This window comes from Doryrhamphus excisus, linkage group LG1 (genome assembly GCF_037039965.1).
Source record: "Doryrhamphus excisus strain RoL-2023G ecotype Guam linkage group LG1, RoL_Dexc_Guam_v1.1, whole genome shotgun sequence".
Lineage (NCBI taxonomy): Eukaryota > Metazoa > Chordata > Actinopteri > Syngnathiformes > Syngnathidae > Doryrhamphus > Doryrhamphus excisus.
In genome coordinates, this window is record NC_136357.1 from 12,833,605 (window position 1) to 12,849,527 (window position 15,923).

Here is a 15,923-nt window from a genome sequence, read left to right on the forward strand (position 1 = left end):
CCATTTGGCTTTATTGACATGTGTGCTCCTGCCCAATCCTGTTACAGGGATTATTGTCCAAGGAGATACCATTTCATTAAAGAAAAACACACTGAAACACACACGTACTTTAGAGCCACAGTGGGTGAACAGAGATGGCCCGAGGCCTGGTTGTGTGCTCCATTGCACAGGGAAATGGTGTAAATGGTTTATGTGGATGAGTTGATGTGATGGAGAGCGTGTCTGGATCAATAAAGAACCAATCAAACGCTGACAGTCTGCTACTGTACTGTATGCAGTCAGTCATTCACCCCCTCTTGCATGGTTACACAACATGAGTGTGAAGGAGATGTGAACAATGTCCCACTTGAATGGGAGCGGTGTCATTTGTACACCTTTTAAAAAGGCGAAAATGTGTATGTTGGTCAAGGAGAGTTTCAAAACTAATAGAATTAATCTGTTCCAGGGTCAAACTGCTGCCATCATAAAACTTTGATGAACTTCAAAGGCAATATTTTAATTGACATTTTAACGTTATATAACCGAACACTACTCCTTACTGCAGTTTAACTCGGGACAATAGAAAATTGAATATTCCATGTTGGTCCCTTTTACATAGAAGAGCAACCTGTAAAAAAAAAAGGGGGTACATTCATGATCCTGGCATTAATCTGTCAGAAATCAAAATGAAAATCAAAAACCTTAATAACCGTATGGGCTGTGTTTTAAGTCAACTTTTAACATTTGTAACAAGCAGTGTAAAAATAAACCAGGCAATCTAAATATTAACTCATTCGCTACTATTATATTTATACATTTTTTTCAACCCAAATGTTTTTATATTTTTTGCGCGAGTAGAAAAAAGCAGTGATGACGCAAGTAACGAAGAAATCAGTAATAGGCTGTAAAAACGACCACACTGTGGCAATAGTGCAATAAATAAGATCTTAGCTCAGCTCTCCAAGTATTAAACCGGTCCAGAGCAAGGAGGTATTGGAAAAGCATGGAGGACTGTAGCGTGCAGAAGGTTACGCATTAAAGGGAAATTTTAACACATGCACACGCGTACACACACATGCACACACAAAGTTCAGTGCCAAATGTGGAAACTGTAAATAGTTCACGGTGTTATGTGTAAATAAATTGTCATTTTGATGTAAAACAACCAATTTTATGTTGTTTATGTTGTGGCATGGTTGTTTAGATATTTTGCCCAAATATGTATAACTAATTTTGTGTCAAAGACAAAGTTACGCTTAAAATGTATTTTTTTACAAAAAACTGTTTTCCCTCCTTTTTTGTTGAAACGTACTTATGTACTTATGTTTTACTGCTGATTACTAACGAACAGAAAAAGGTAGAAACAAACTTTTTTTCGGACTACAAATTGTCCATAGGTATGAATGTGAGTGTGAATGGTTGTTAAGCGGTATAAGCGGTATAGCAAATGGATGGATGGAAGACGAGAGCATAATATTTCTTTTGATAGGTTCCATGTTTACATATATAGCCCTACAACACAATATTTTACGTGCTTTGAAAGATCAGTCAAAATCCTGACTGATATTGAGTTAATACATTAGTTAATACAGTACATTAAAACAGTTCAACACTTTTTAAAGCAGGGCTCCTGAACTCAATTTACCAGAGGGGGCCGCTGGAGGTAGAGTCTGGGTGAGACTGGTCTGCATCAAGTATTTCACAAAAAATGGTAATGGTTTTATTTCATTTGAACATGCATCAGATTACAATTGAGTGCATCACATAATCAGTTCACAGTTCCACATGTCCAAAAGAAGTAGGAAGAAGCAAAGCTTATTAAATCCTACCCCTCCATCTGGTACTTTTACAATCAGTAACTGTTGCATTTGTTCACTTCCTGCTTTTCATAATACTTTCATATTTTTTTTTTTTTTAATAATGTACCGAAGTACGAGGTGATATGACCATACAATGACATAATGTGTACCATAGTAAGTGTCAATATAGTGATATATATAGCACATCATGACTGGTTCAAGACTCTTCATCCTTGTATTTAGCAAACATCAACTGCTTGTATTGTTTCTTGAATTCGCTCATCATTGTGCATTGTTTGAGGTCCTTACTCAAAAAATGGGTTTTAAGTATTCAAGAGAAAAGTATAACCCATTCAGTCTCCTCAAACTTTATTAATAGCATTTCACAACATAAGAACATAGGCTTCTATTGCAGACTTCTTGCTACCAGAGACTTCTCTTATGTTCTGTAAAAAGTGAATGTATTATCGTATTATTGTGCCCCCTGTTCATTTCACTTTGCGACAAGCTCACCGCGAGTTCAGTGTAGGCCAGTGGTCTCCAATGGTTTTTCTTGTGAGAGCTACTTTTACAAATGGAAATAGCTACTCATCACTCACAAGAGTGACCCTTGGTGTAGGCTATTGCTAGCCCAATTAAAGACCCTCTGCCATTAAACAACTTGGGACTCAAGTTAGCACTGAACTTATTATTTTGTTAAACCTTGATGAAAAATTAAGATATTGCAAATGTGCCCTCACACATTATGCCAAAAAGCCAAATAAAAAGCAAAACACAGAGTCACTTCTAATACAAAGTAGACATTTATACCTACTTTTATGTCCTGATGAGATGCTTTTTTAAATGTGTTTATCAATATCTTTGTTAAGGTCTCCTCCAACACATACAATCAGCCCCTCCAGACACCTCAGGGAGGCCATTATGACATCTCCCCCAGCTGAGGATGCCCCACTCTGGGTTGAGTTGGTTTCAGGGCTGGGCTAAATTACCCAGGAGCCACAGGTCAGAGGCAGCTCTGCTCTCCTTGCCAAGGGACTCCATCTCTAATAGAAGGGATCAGAGGAGGCCAGAGGGAGACACAAACTGACCTGTTCTCCCCCACTCTTCTTTTGCTTCTTCATCGCCTCTCTATTCTTTTAGAGCTTTCTCGCCATCTCTCCGCTATGACCCTCAGAGAGGAGAAGGATTTAACCCCTCACCTCCACTCTTGGCATTCCCTTCCACCCGCCTCCTTGCTTTGTTGTGACACCAAGCTGATGGACTATTTTTCAAATTGATTTAAAAAAATGTACATAAGCAGCCGATCCCCTAGCCCAGATTACCTATTGATTTTTAATATGAAAAGCTCATTATATAAGCAGGAACTGCAACACAAAAAGCTAGCCAACCTTTGCATAAATCCTTTAATTGAATTTCCAGAGCCCGTGGTTCTACATTTTTTAATTAAATCCATTTCTTTTTTTCATTTTTTTTAAAGGCTTGCTTGTGTAATTTGCATGCTGTGAAGTGGGTGCTGTCCCAGATAAAGTGCCATTGATCCTTATTAAGGCTCACCTCTGGGCTCGCTGAAAACCAACCGCAGAAATTAAATGTGCTCATGGTGCATACACTTATTGCCCGCATGACAGGATTAGAGGCAGAGAGAGCAAGAGAAGGGGGTAGATAGAGATGCAGAGAGAAGTAGCGATTGGGTGAGGAAATGAGGAGGGGGGGGGGGGCTCATTATTAATAGTTGTTCATATTAGTGTGATATTTCACCTTTCCTCCGCTGGGATGCGACAGTGAAGGGCTCGTTTACAAATGGAGCCGCATGGAGGTATTATTTGGGAACCTCATCAAGCACGCTGCATGGCTGGCTCTCACAGACAGAGGGCAGCGTAGCAAGTTATTGCTTTGTCCAGATGTGTCCAAACTGGAAAAAAATAGAGTTTCTAAAAACACTATAACTAATACAACGTAGATATAATAATAATAATAATTAAGTCAAATTTTATTTGTATAGCGCTTTTCAAAATACTCAAAAACACTTTACAGAAGAATGGAGTTGAATAAAAGCAAGTAAACAGAGTAGAAGACACACCAAAATACAACATTCATTGGTTAATACACAGTTAAAACATGAGTAAAAGCGGGGCGGGGCACAGCAGTCAGATATAAAAAGTTAGACATTAAAAACAGATTTAAAGAGGTGGGTTTTTAGTTGTAGATATGCTCATAAATTATACTTAAAACACCTTAACTTTGTTATAATGGTCTCAAAATATAATATAATATATATATTCTGTCCTAATTGTAACAGAAACGTGCGTTGCAAAGCAAGTTGTTTCACTTGTGGCTGGTACAGTCAACTTGCATCGGTGCCAAGAGGGGCAGTGACTTATCAGATATGCCGCCGCATAAGCTATCAACTGCTACTTCTCAATTACTTTAATTTGTTCTTATAAAATGGTGAGTTTTAAACACAGGACATGAACAGACCATCAGTAACTGCATGTTGAATTATGCAAATATTAACATGATGCGCTTCCATGTAACAAAAACAAGCAAAAGCCATTACCATGACCAAAATCTCACGTAACGGTTGAAGTGATATCTCTGAAAAGACCTCCTTCTCTGTGCCAAAGTGGAAGTGAAGCCAATGATCATATCTCATTAAGCTTCCCAAAAGGTTGCGGTGTGCAATCTGTTTGAGACGAGGGTGTTTAACAAGCTATTTAGAGATTAAATTATACTTCATTTTCTTGTCCTTACCCTACTTAGCATCAGGCAACATAACGTGTGTGTGTGCGTGTGTGTGAGTGGTGGTTTTCATGCTGCGTTGCGGTGAAGCAGGCCTCTCCTTCATCTTCTTCCTATGTGGCTATATGCACACGCTGGAAGGAATCGATAGGGATTAACCTATGACCCTCACCACATACTTATAGGCCAGTCCTCGCCGCTCACACATCTCTCATCAGTTTCACTTAAACACTGCACCTCACTCAATAAGGCACGGGGCGCTGATTCTTTCCAAAGATGGAAGGGCCCTGCCGTCTTTGCACCTCGAGTAGACATTCACAGTAGAAAATAAAAAGTGTCTCTATGTCATTGTTAACGCCTTTATTTATTCTTTTATTACTGAATAATCTTCAAACTGTAATTCTTTTTTTTCTCTATTTGAAAATACTTACGGCGGTCGAGTGGTTAGCGCGCAGACCTCACAGCTAGGAGACCAGGGTTCAATTCCACCCTCGGCCATCTCTGTGTGGCCTTTGCATGTTCTCCCCGTGTGGGTTTTCTCCAGGTACTCCGGTTTCCTCCCACATTCCAAAAACATGCTAGGTTAATTGGCGACTCCAAATTGTCCATAGGTATGAATGTGAGTGTGAATGGTTGTTTGTCTATATGTGCCCTGTGATTGGCTGGCCACCAGTCCAGGGTGTATCCCGCCTCTCGCCCAAAGACAGCTGGGATAGGCTCCAGCACACCCGCGACCCTCGTGAGGAAAAAGCGGTAGAAAACGAATGAATGAATGAATGAATGAATGAAAATACTTACCTGGTACACAAGGCCTTTACTATCAGTAACCGCTGACACGTGTAAACAGGATGTACTGCAATGTAACTTCAATCCTTCCATTTTTTATACCGCTTATATTCATTAGGGTTGCGGGAGTATGCTGGAGCCTATCCCAGCTGTCTTCGGGTGGAGAGGTGTGGTACACCCTGGTCTGGTCGCCAGGAGTGACAGAGCTGGGGGATACGCAACGCTGCATTGACGCCTCTAATGTGAATTGAGCTTTTTAAATCCACGCTATGTGGACTTGACACATGCGGTATGTGCTTGGTGTGAATTTAAGGGTACAGATTCAGACCTCATTGAGCACTTTTGGCTGGTGCAACTTACCCTGGCGCCACTTATAGTCCGAAAAGCAACAAAATGGAGAACGTCCAAGCGTATTCAAGAGTCAAATTGCATGTTGAGTACTATAAATGTGTACATGTTGGCATGCTGGTCTGCACTAACACTGAAAGCCTCTTGCTAACACTTCACTGGTCCTGCCCACTATTTTTGAAGCACTGTGTTAAGATAACAGTGTTCAACATTCATTATTCAAAAACTCCACACCAAAAAGTGAATGATTTTTGTGATAGCTTATATTTCTACAATAACACAAAAATGTGATTAGATACTATTATTCTGAGTATTATGATTGATGCCACACATCGTCTCCGGTATACTTCTATGTTTCATTTTCTGAACTGATTGTTAGATGTCACTCTGTCTTTTGTGTACATTACTTTCAGAGTGTGTGTCTCTGTGTGTTTGTGTGTTGAGCAGTGCAGTGTCAGCAGTATGCGCTCCTGAGTATTGACCCAGGCCTGTCCTCTACTCTGACTGGCTCTTGTCCCTTACTTGTCATTTCTCTTCTCCCACGTGCACGCACACACATTCTGATATTTGTTCACAAAATGTCCACAGGATAAAGGTGGAATGCCACAACAAAGATTGAAAGAGACACATGTACTGCATGTGGCAGGACATAAGAATCTGTTGTTTGTTTTTGTCTGGGTGCAAGATCGTACGTATGTATTCCTAATGTAGTTTTTTGGTATGCCTCTATACAGTATCAATTTCCCACAGGATACACATTAACTGCAAGTTTAACAGCCTTGCTATATAGTGACAGTATATATTGTCTACTCGGTGAACCAATACTGTGCAGTCCAGCGTTTAGCTAGCGGGAGTGCCAAGGAGAAGCCAGAACTTGAGCACCCTTTTCCTTTGTGATAGACTCCAGTGTGGAAACACTTGGCTCTCCTGCTGAAATATGCAAATGGATAGAAACAAGTGAATAACACAAAAGCAATGTTAGGGTTACAACTACTTATATACTCATAGTTTGCAGTTTTTCATGATAAAAATCAAGACACCTGTCTAAACAAAAACTAAGAAGTTTTATGCATTTTCTTCTCTTATTGTATCAAAAATGAACCAAAACAAGACCTTAACACCCAAGTACCTACCGAACCGTGATCATGGTTACACGACTACAACCCTAATTCCCAGTGTTTGCATCCCATAATACAGCCATCGCTTTCTTTTCATCCATATGTGTCTCATAGGAGCGGTGAAACAATGGCTGTTCATTGAAGTGTTAGAGGGTCCAAAAAAAAAAAGCCTTCTTTGATTTTCCTCATTTCATTTCATAATCCAATCAATCAGACTAAAACACGCTGGTTCCTTTCCTGTCCTCCCTAACCAACCCAAAGCATACATATTTACACACACACACACACATATGCAGAGCGCCACTGAAATGAATGTGGTGCAGGGGGGCTGCTCCAGAAGCGGGGACCCCTCCTGGGGGTTAGACCACTCTATGTGTTATTGATTGCATTGCTGTTGCATGTTGTGCTCAATCATGTGTTTCATGCGTCTTAACGTTGTCCTCTCTCCCACCTGGCCCATTAGATTAGGCTAATGCATTCCACCATTGATTAGTCATTACACTTAGACCAGATCAGGCAATCGCCTACCTGTTTTGACTCTACTTGACCTTTGAACCAGCCAGCCCTGGAGTCATCGCACATGTTTAACAAACAACGTGACATCGGGCTGTCGTTGGATTTAGGCTTGAGCGCTCCACCTGTGTGATATATTCACTAGTGTCCCCATTCTGATTATGATAGTCAACAGCATTCGCATGCATTTCCTTATCACATGCAACACGGAGCTATAGATTTGTGTTATGAAGCTCACAGCATTGACATTGATCCCAAAAGTCCATGTAACAAGCTTTTTGATTTGATTGCAAATGTGAGAAATGGACAGGCTTCAGTCGTAGTTTTGATGTCGTAATGTTGATCGCCAATGTTCCTTGGTTCAAAACAGGTTTGTTTAGCCTGTTTTTTTTAGTGTTTTTGTGCCTTTTTGTGCCAGGTAGTATCATTGTCCGGGGCTGTATGGGAGCTGCCGGCGCTGGGGAGTTGCGGTTTATTGAAGGGAAATATGAATTCCAGCTTGTACAGTTAAACTAAAGTCTAGCAGGATCCCCTTTCTTGGGAAACTGGGCTGCATGGCAGTTTTCCAACGTGACTGGAAAGTTTTTGTTTTGACAACATTTTGATAACATTGAGTTGATTTCTCCTTTTTTTTGATTTCTCCGGACGAGTGGTTAGCACACAGGCCTCACAGCTAGGAGACCCGAGGTCAATTCCACCCTCGGCCATTTCTGTGTGGAGTTTGCATGTTCTCCTCGTGCATGCGTGGGTTTTCTCCGGGTACTCCGGTTTCCTCCTACATTCCAAAAACATGCTAGGTTAATTGGTGACTCCAAATTGTCCATAGGTATGAATGTGAGTGTGAATGGTTGTTTGTCTATATGTGCCCTGTGATTGGCTTGTGACCAGTCCAGGGTGTACCCCGCCTCTCGCCCAAAGACAGCTGGGATAGGCTCCAGCACCCCCCGCGACCCTCGTGAGGAAAAAGCGGTAGAAAATGAATGAATGAATGAGTTGATTTCTCCTTGCACAGCGGACGAGCGGTTAGCACACAGACCTCACAGCTAGGAGACCCGAGTTCAATTCCACCCTCGGCCATTTCTGTGTGAAGTTTGCATGTTCTCCCTGTGCATGCGTGGGTTTTTTTCCAGGTACTCCGGTTTCATCCCAAATTCCAACAACATGCTAGGTTAATTGGTGACTCTATTGGTTAATTGCTTTGTCTATACTATGTGCCCTGTGATTGGCTGGCGACCAGTCCAAGGTGTACCCCGCTTCTCACCCAAAGACAGCTGGGATAGGCTCCAGCACTCTCGCGACCATCGTAAGGAAAAGCGGTAAAAAATTTATGAATGAATGTTGTTCCCTCCGTTTTTGTACATGGTCACTGGTTTCGTACAATATTGCACGTAACAAACTAGTTAGTTTGCCCTGTACTGTATCATTCAGAGATGGTAAATAACTGCCAGTGCCAGTAATCTGATAAAGAAGGTGCTATGTAAATACTATTGAATTTGATCTTTTTTTGTCCTGTCCATCCAATAGGGAAAATAGTATTGTTGGTCTTACATGCTTAACAGATTTGCTCTACTAGGAAAATGTGTAAGGTACTCTTCTCCTGTTATATAGCTTGTATTTTAATTTATATAATTTTTATTGTGATGCATGTTTGGAGCATTCTGACCGGAGCAGCCATTCCCACATCTTAATGTACTTCTTTTTCAGACACTCGTCTGCTGCTTTGGCAATATGTTTTGTGTGGAAGACCAAACCACAACCCATCTACAAAGTTTTGGCTGTAGCCAGGAGTGGTTCTTGTACTATGTGGAGAGATCGTCTCTGTAACCTTAGCAGAGAAAGAACCCCAAATCAGAATATTTCCACCACCATGTTTGACAGAAGGGATGGTGTGTTGTTGGGTTCAAATGTATAATTTCTCTGCCATGAAAGACCACCGTTCGGGTTGATGCCAAAGAGCTCTATTTTTGTTCTGGCTGCACCGCTACATTACTAGATGTACTTTAAAGGATTTAAAGTACATCAAGTAAACGATGTCAGGGCAGTTCCTAAGATAATAAATTCTCCTATTCCCTCTTCACAGTATTGAGTGTGTGTGTGTGTGTGTGTAAAGAATGGCTGTTATAGGCCCAGCTCCATTGACGTTTGTGATGCGCAGTGCGGAGCTGAGTGATCGGGCATAGATGTCCTTATTGGATATGAGCTGGCCGCTCCGTGGCTCTGCATTAAATGTGCACCGGATAGGATATTAATGATGGGATAATTTTATTGATGTTTGCAGTATTGAGCATATAAACAAAATGTTCTTTTGAAGCATTGTGCAAGTGTTACGCCCTGCAGGGGAGGGAGTAGGAGGAGCGCTCCCACTTGTGCTTAAGAAGGCATAAGTCCATGTTAAGTCCATAGCGTATTGGAAAAAGAGAGCGAGCAGATCAATGGCTGCTCAGTGCTCCACACGCATGTCGTGTTATTTTCTTTCCGATTCCTGTCCGCTCGTATCCATCCAGACACTGCTGTGATAGATCTGACATATTGCTGACATGATCATGAAGACAGAGTGGGATCAATCCAACTAGAGGCTCTTTGACTAGTATCGGTTAACTCAGCTGGAGTTGCTGGCTTGCAGTTGTGACAAAAAAAAAGATGTTCTTTTGTTGTTTTTATTTGTGTGTGCTGCTGTTGAGTCTGTGAATGCTGCTGCAAAGTGTTGGGAAATGAAACACAACTCTTGCAGGAGTGCAGATGAAGTTTTGTCTCTGCTGGTAGAATGAAGACTGATCAAACAACATGAAAGATGAGAGAGACTAGTTTGATTAAATGGATGTTGTTGGGGTGCATGCAGTGGGTGTGTGGTATACTATACGTTGGAACCTCAAAACATTTTGCCGAAAAAGTACACTTCTTTGATGTTTGCATGAAATGAGGACGGCGGTCGAGTGGTTAGCGTGCAGACCTCACAGCTAGGAGACCAGGGTTCAATTCCACCCTCGGCCATCTCTGTGTGGAGTTTGCATGTTCTCCCCGTGCATGCGTGGGTTTTCTTCGGGTACTCCGGTTTCCTCCCACATTCCAAAAACATGCTAGGCTAATTGCCGACTCCAAATTGTCCATAGGTATGAATGTGAGTGTGAATGGTTGTTTGTCTATATGTGCCCTGTGAATTGCTGGCGACCAGTCCAGGGTGTACCCCGCCTCTTGCCCGAAGACAGCTGGGATAGGCTCCAGCACCCCCGCAACCCACATGAGGAAAAACCGGTAGAAAATGAATGAATGAATTATGTAAGGAAAAACGTCAGTGTAACTTAGGAGACCACAAATATTAATTCTGCACACACACCTATAGAATGTCTTCAATGCAATCGCTCTGTGCCAGTTCTTTATGATAGCCACCTCCTTAATATACAGTAAATAAATAGAAAGACACAGAATAATCCGCAAGGATAATAGAACAAAGCCGACCCATTTAGAAAGTATTCCATACAAAAATCAGTACGAGGTGTCACCAAAAAAAAAAACAACAACCAGGCAACACGTTAAATTATATATATAGATATACTGTATGTAGATATAAACCTGATCAAAATCTTATGAAAAATACCTAGAATTTACCTTTTGCACATTTGGATCTTAATGAAGTTTTAAGTAGAGCTACAATACGCAAAAGCAAGAAGGGGGAGTGTGACAAAAACACTTTGAAAAAGTAATTAATTGAAAATGACAAAGTGAAATAGGCTGTTTATCAGCTTATCAAGACTTTAAAACCATCAAAAATAAAAAAAACAAAAATTACAAAAAACTCTCCAAACCAGAACAAAAAACATCTCAGTAGGACTCAGTAATGACTAACTCAGTAATGCATGTGTATTGAACAATATGGAGCACAAGTGGCACACTTCCGGTTTCCACCTCGGCGGCTGGTTGATTGTGTCATTCCTCATTCTTTGCTGCAGCTGCTGCTCATCACCGTGGCTGGCGTCCTATAACACATACAGCTATTTGGTGACCGGGAGAACCAGAGTGTACAGCTATGGTCGGAGAAGACTTATTATTTTTGGTATGCTATGCTGTCGTGCGTCCACGGAGGTGGGGAGAACCACAGTGTACAGCTGGAGGAGGCACAGCCATGGCCGGCCAGTGTACGCAATGACACACACACTCCTCCCCTGCCTTGCCCGTGCGACCTGGCTGCATGCACGCAGAAAATCATTGCATCTCAATTTACTTCCTATATGGGCTTTGCATGCTGTCTGCGTGTTTGAAAACTCCTATGTGCGATTTTCGGAATTCAACTCCTCCTTAAAGTGCACTTCCAAATTGTTTATTGGGGGTCTTATAATAAAAAGGAAAGGAATTTCCTTTCCTTTCCTCAATATATTGAAAAAGTATTAACCTTAACCAACGTATTGAACCAAACATTGAATTTTGCGTATCATTGCACCTCTACTTCCTATGCACAATTTTTGTTGAAAAGGCTCCAGCAGACGGTTACGGGTGGTGGGAGTTCCTTCAGACGTCGGGAAGAATGGAAGCAAAGTGTGTGTTGATGAAGTTTCTGATTATGCTTCCTCCTATGGCTCTGGGAAGAATTACTGAATGCCATTTGGGTCAGTGCACTTTATGGAACTACACTTATGAAATACACCTCACCCCCGCTTTTCTCTCTCTTCTCCCCCCTTATCTGTAACCCACCCTCCCTCTATACCCCTCCTCTAATTGGAGGTGCAATAAAGGTACATGCAGGGGGTCAGTGGTTCTTCAAGGTGAGCCCGAAAGCATGTTTCCTCCTGCAGATGAGCTCTCTCTGCTACCTAACTAACTTATTCTAAAGAGGCTTTTAAATAGTTGCACTCTGAAAACAAACTTCTCATCCCCTCAGTGTTCCTCTGTGTCCTTGTAGCAGCAAAGGGCACTCTGTGGGTGAATCAGCCAACTCACTCAGTATAGCTCACATCCTGCCAAGCAAGGCCTCATGGGACACGGAAAACTAGATGTGAAGGAAGGTATATGTTGTAGGTTGTAGGGAAGAAAATGGAGACACAACAAAAACAGTTTGGAGGAGAATATACACCACATCTCAATTTACCTTGACTGCCTGCTTGTTTTTATTGTGTGTTGCTGATGATGAGTCAGAATGCTTCGTCTCTGCATGTGTACCACCTCTGGCCAGTAGGGGTCATTGTAGTTCAACTTGAAGAGGGTTTTTCATAACACGTACAGTATGGGGCCATTTCAATACATCGTCATTTGTATTGTGCTTTTATGTTATTCATTTAACAATGTTTGTTTTTGTGGTTGTAATTAGCAGCGGTGTGTATGATTCTGAAAGAGGTGTGTCATATTTGCCCCTCTCATGCAAGGTAACCACAATATTACAAACAGTCCACTTCTAACCCCTTAATTAAGTACTTTTAGAATCTAAAAGCACACTTTTTCTCCTTGGCTTTTGACCCTGCAGGACACATTCCTGTGTGAAATGGATGTAAGGTGTTGAAAAAAAATAAAAGATCAATGAGCAAATAGGATTCTAAAAATGAAAACATATACGTAGCTTGTGCAGTGTTAAAGGAAAAGAAGAAACATTTGTAAAATAAAGCATAAGATAAAAAAATAAAGAAAAACTATGAATACATTTTTAATAAAAAATAAAATCATAACCAAGTTAAAGTAATGACATTGAGTAAATGATAATAAATTAAATAAAGACAGACCACATTATATGACAATATGTCTTTTATATTGACAGTTAATTCTAATCATTATTATCTTTGTAAAGGTGGATATTTGACGCTCACATTGGATCTCATTAGATTAGTGCAAATGTACCCGATATTGTGGCTCAGTGTGTGTTTAAATAAAAATCTGTCACAGAGCGACATGGAGTGGCACATAACGGAACACAGTTAGGCATCTGATTGTGGCATACAGCAGGCTGATAAAGGCCTGATGAGCAATTGGCAAGCGGTGGGAAGCAGGTAGCTCTTCCAAAAAAAGGCCACTACAACACTGAGAAAAAAAAAGTGGCAGCAAAACCAACACAAGAGGATCATTACGCAATCAACCTTAATACTGTATCCTGATTGTTTTGTTGAGCAACTGTGATTGGCTGGCGACCAGTCCAGGGCGTACCCTGCCTCTCGCCCGAAGACAGCTGAGATGCTCCAGCATACGTGACCCTCGTGAGGATAAGCGGTACAGAAAATGGATAGTACACATGCAGCATCCATCACAATTGTCCAGTGAGATACATTGTGGTTATTTACGGTTGTCTCTTGTTTATTGCTGTTAATTGGGTTTTATTGCTGTTAATGTATTTGTAGCAAGTGCATAGAAAACCTTTTAAAATACTGTTATGATCATGAAAGAGTCCTGTAGACATGAAATAACACCCCTATAGTCACCTTTACACTTGTAGATATCAAGTTCTCTTTTTGTTTTTGGACAGTATTAATAATTAATGGCATAAAACGGCAAAACCAAGGACCAACTGTAATGTTCTTTACTGTGCAGCCTTCGGTCCCATGCCAAAATTAGTGTGAACAGAAAGTGAATCACACTAAATATCTTTTTAAAATATTTTACCGAACACAGCCTAGTGACTTTTAAGAGTACCTCAGCTCTTTTTTTTTTGCTCCCTTTTGCTCTACATGACACTTGCATTGCACCTCTTGCCACTGACCTCACAAAGCAGATGAATATTAGATGAAGCAGAAGCCGATAGCAGAGTTCAGGACAGCAACGATTTTAAATGCAGGGAGCCGCCATTAACAGTATATCTGAAAATAGACAGAAGATTTTCCATAGATCATTAATGACGGGAAATCTATCCCTCTTTCCCTTCCTCCATATATATATATATATATATATATATATATATATATATATATATTTATACATACACACACACACATACAGTATATACGTATATATCTCCCGCTCTAGTTTTCCACCTTCACTGTATTTCACTGGTGTCATCATTTTTTATTTTCTCATTGCTTTGTCTAGATGCCATTATGTCACAAATAAACTAGATATTTTGTCTAATGTGTGTTTAGTACATAATCCACATCCCCTCCTCTCATATTCCTTGTTATTCTACTTTAGGGCTGTAATCAGGCAGGGCTTGCCAATAAAGTTTATTATACGGAGCTAAGTGTCAATATCACACGCACGCCCAGGGCAGAGAGGTCCCTTTAATTAGAATAGGAGAGAGGGGGAGCTTGTGCTTGTGTGTGTCCATGCATGCTTATGTGTGTCTGTGCCATGTTTCCAAACACCACTGTTGCTTTCAAGCATCAACAATTGTAACTCCATTCAATGTGTAATAGGATGCAGGGGTAGGAAAAAAAAATCATAAACATGAAAAAGCAGCGCTTTTATAGGAAGATCAATTCTTGCTTTACATCACTATAGAGGCAAGATGTTTGAAATCTACACAGTTGGTCCGAACAAACAATAATCCCTGCGATATGAGGTATTGATTGCGTCCTGCTCGCTCTCTGTGCAGCTTTATTACTCTGACAACTTTAAGGGTTTTTATGAAGATGGTGTAACCTGACAGCCATATTTATTGTATGCACATACTGAGGCATTGGACATAATCTGTTCCAGGGTCGAACTGTCACTGTCATTATCCTTACTGCAACAGTAAGTTACAAAATACTTAAAATAGGTAAATATAAGACAAAGATGTCATGATACGGGCATTTTAGCTGTTATACGTGGAAAGAGGTTAAGATCTGTTCATGTAAAAAAACAAACTCAAGCTCAACACATTAAAGTAACATTTTAACAACCTTAATGGATGAAAGTGTAAAAATAAGTTGGCCCTTGTTAGTGGTGAAACAGAAAGCAAACCTCAAAAAAACTTAACAAAAAATATCCGAGATAAGGATGAAGGGTTGCAAATGTTCTGAAGTCAATAAAGTTAGTCAATTTAAAATATAAAAATAGCATTTATATCAACATATTACAGCTGAGGAATTTATTTTTAGATAGATATTAAAATGTTAAATCAATAAAACACTGCCTCACAAAGTGAAATACATATTGAACCGCTTTAATTATCATAAAAGTGTAAAAAATAAGTTAATTGCAGTAAATTGTATAACAGGAAAACAGTAAAAATGCCTCAACGGTAATGGTGATTGTGTAACGAGGTGATGACCTGCAAGTGTAAAAAGAAGTGGGTCACTGTTTATTAAAATATATGACCATCAAATCACTACGTCAACATTTGAAAAGTGTTTTTTTTAAGTTGAAAGCAACATTCATTGATGATTGTACAAGATTTAAATAAGCTAAGTCTATGCATCATCAGTATTTGTCAGGAAGGACATTCGGAATATAAAGGGCTCAAGCCAAATCACGATGCGGATTAAAAAGATCCACTGTGGCGATGCCATAATCAGAAAAAAAAGACGAAATGAACAAACAATAGTAAAGCATCGTACGTTGACATATTGGGCTCTAATTTTGTACACCAACGGGCTGGGGCCAGTGCACTTTGCAATTTTTGTGAGCGGCGCAGTGGCGCGCACCAACGCTTTCGTCCCTCCTACCTGTGCAAGTGGAAAAGAGAATAGTGGTTGCTGGTTGCATTGAAATGTTGCCGACACTCTGAAAAACCTACCTGTGAGGTTTTGGT

General features: G+C 40.4%; 1 protein-coding gene across 3 annotated transcripts in view; it reads left to right on the forward strand.

Moving 5' to 3' along the window:
- wwox (WW domain containing oxidoreductase) overlaps positions 1–15,923 on the forward strand; it is a 190,564-nt gene that overhangs the window by 79,197 nt on the left and 95,444 nt on the right. Inside the window, exon 9 of one of the 3 annotated variants that reach the window (XM_058076316.2) lies at positions 11,230–11,429. The exons of the other annotated variants lie outside the window; for them this stretch is intronic. Coding sequence (XP_057932299.2) covers positions 11,230–11,262 — 33 coding nt within the window. The 3' untranslated portion in view covers positions 11,263–11,429. Of the gene's footprint in view, positions 1–11,229; positions 11,430–15,923 lie in introns of those variants that run through there. 3 annotated transcript variants of the gene reach the window in all.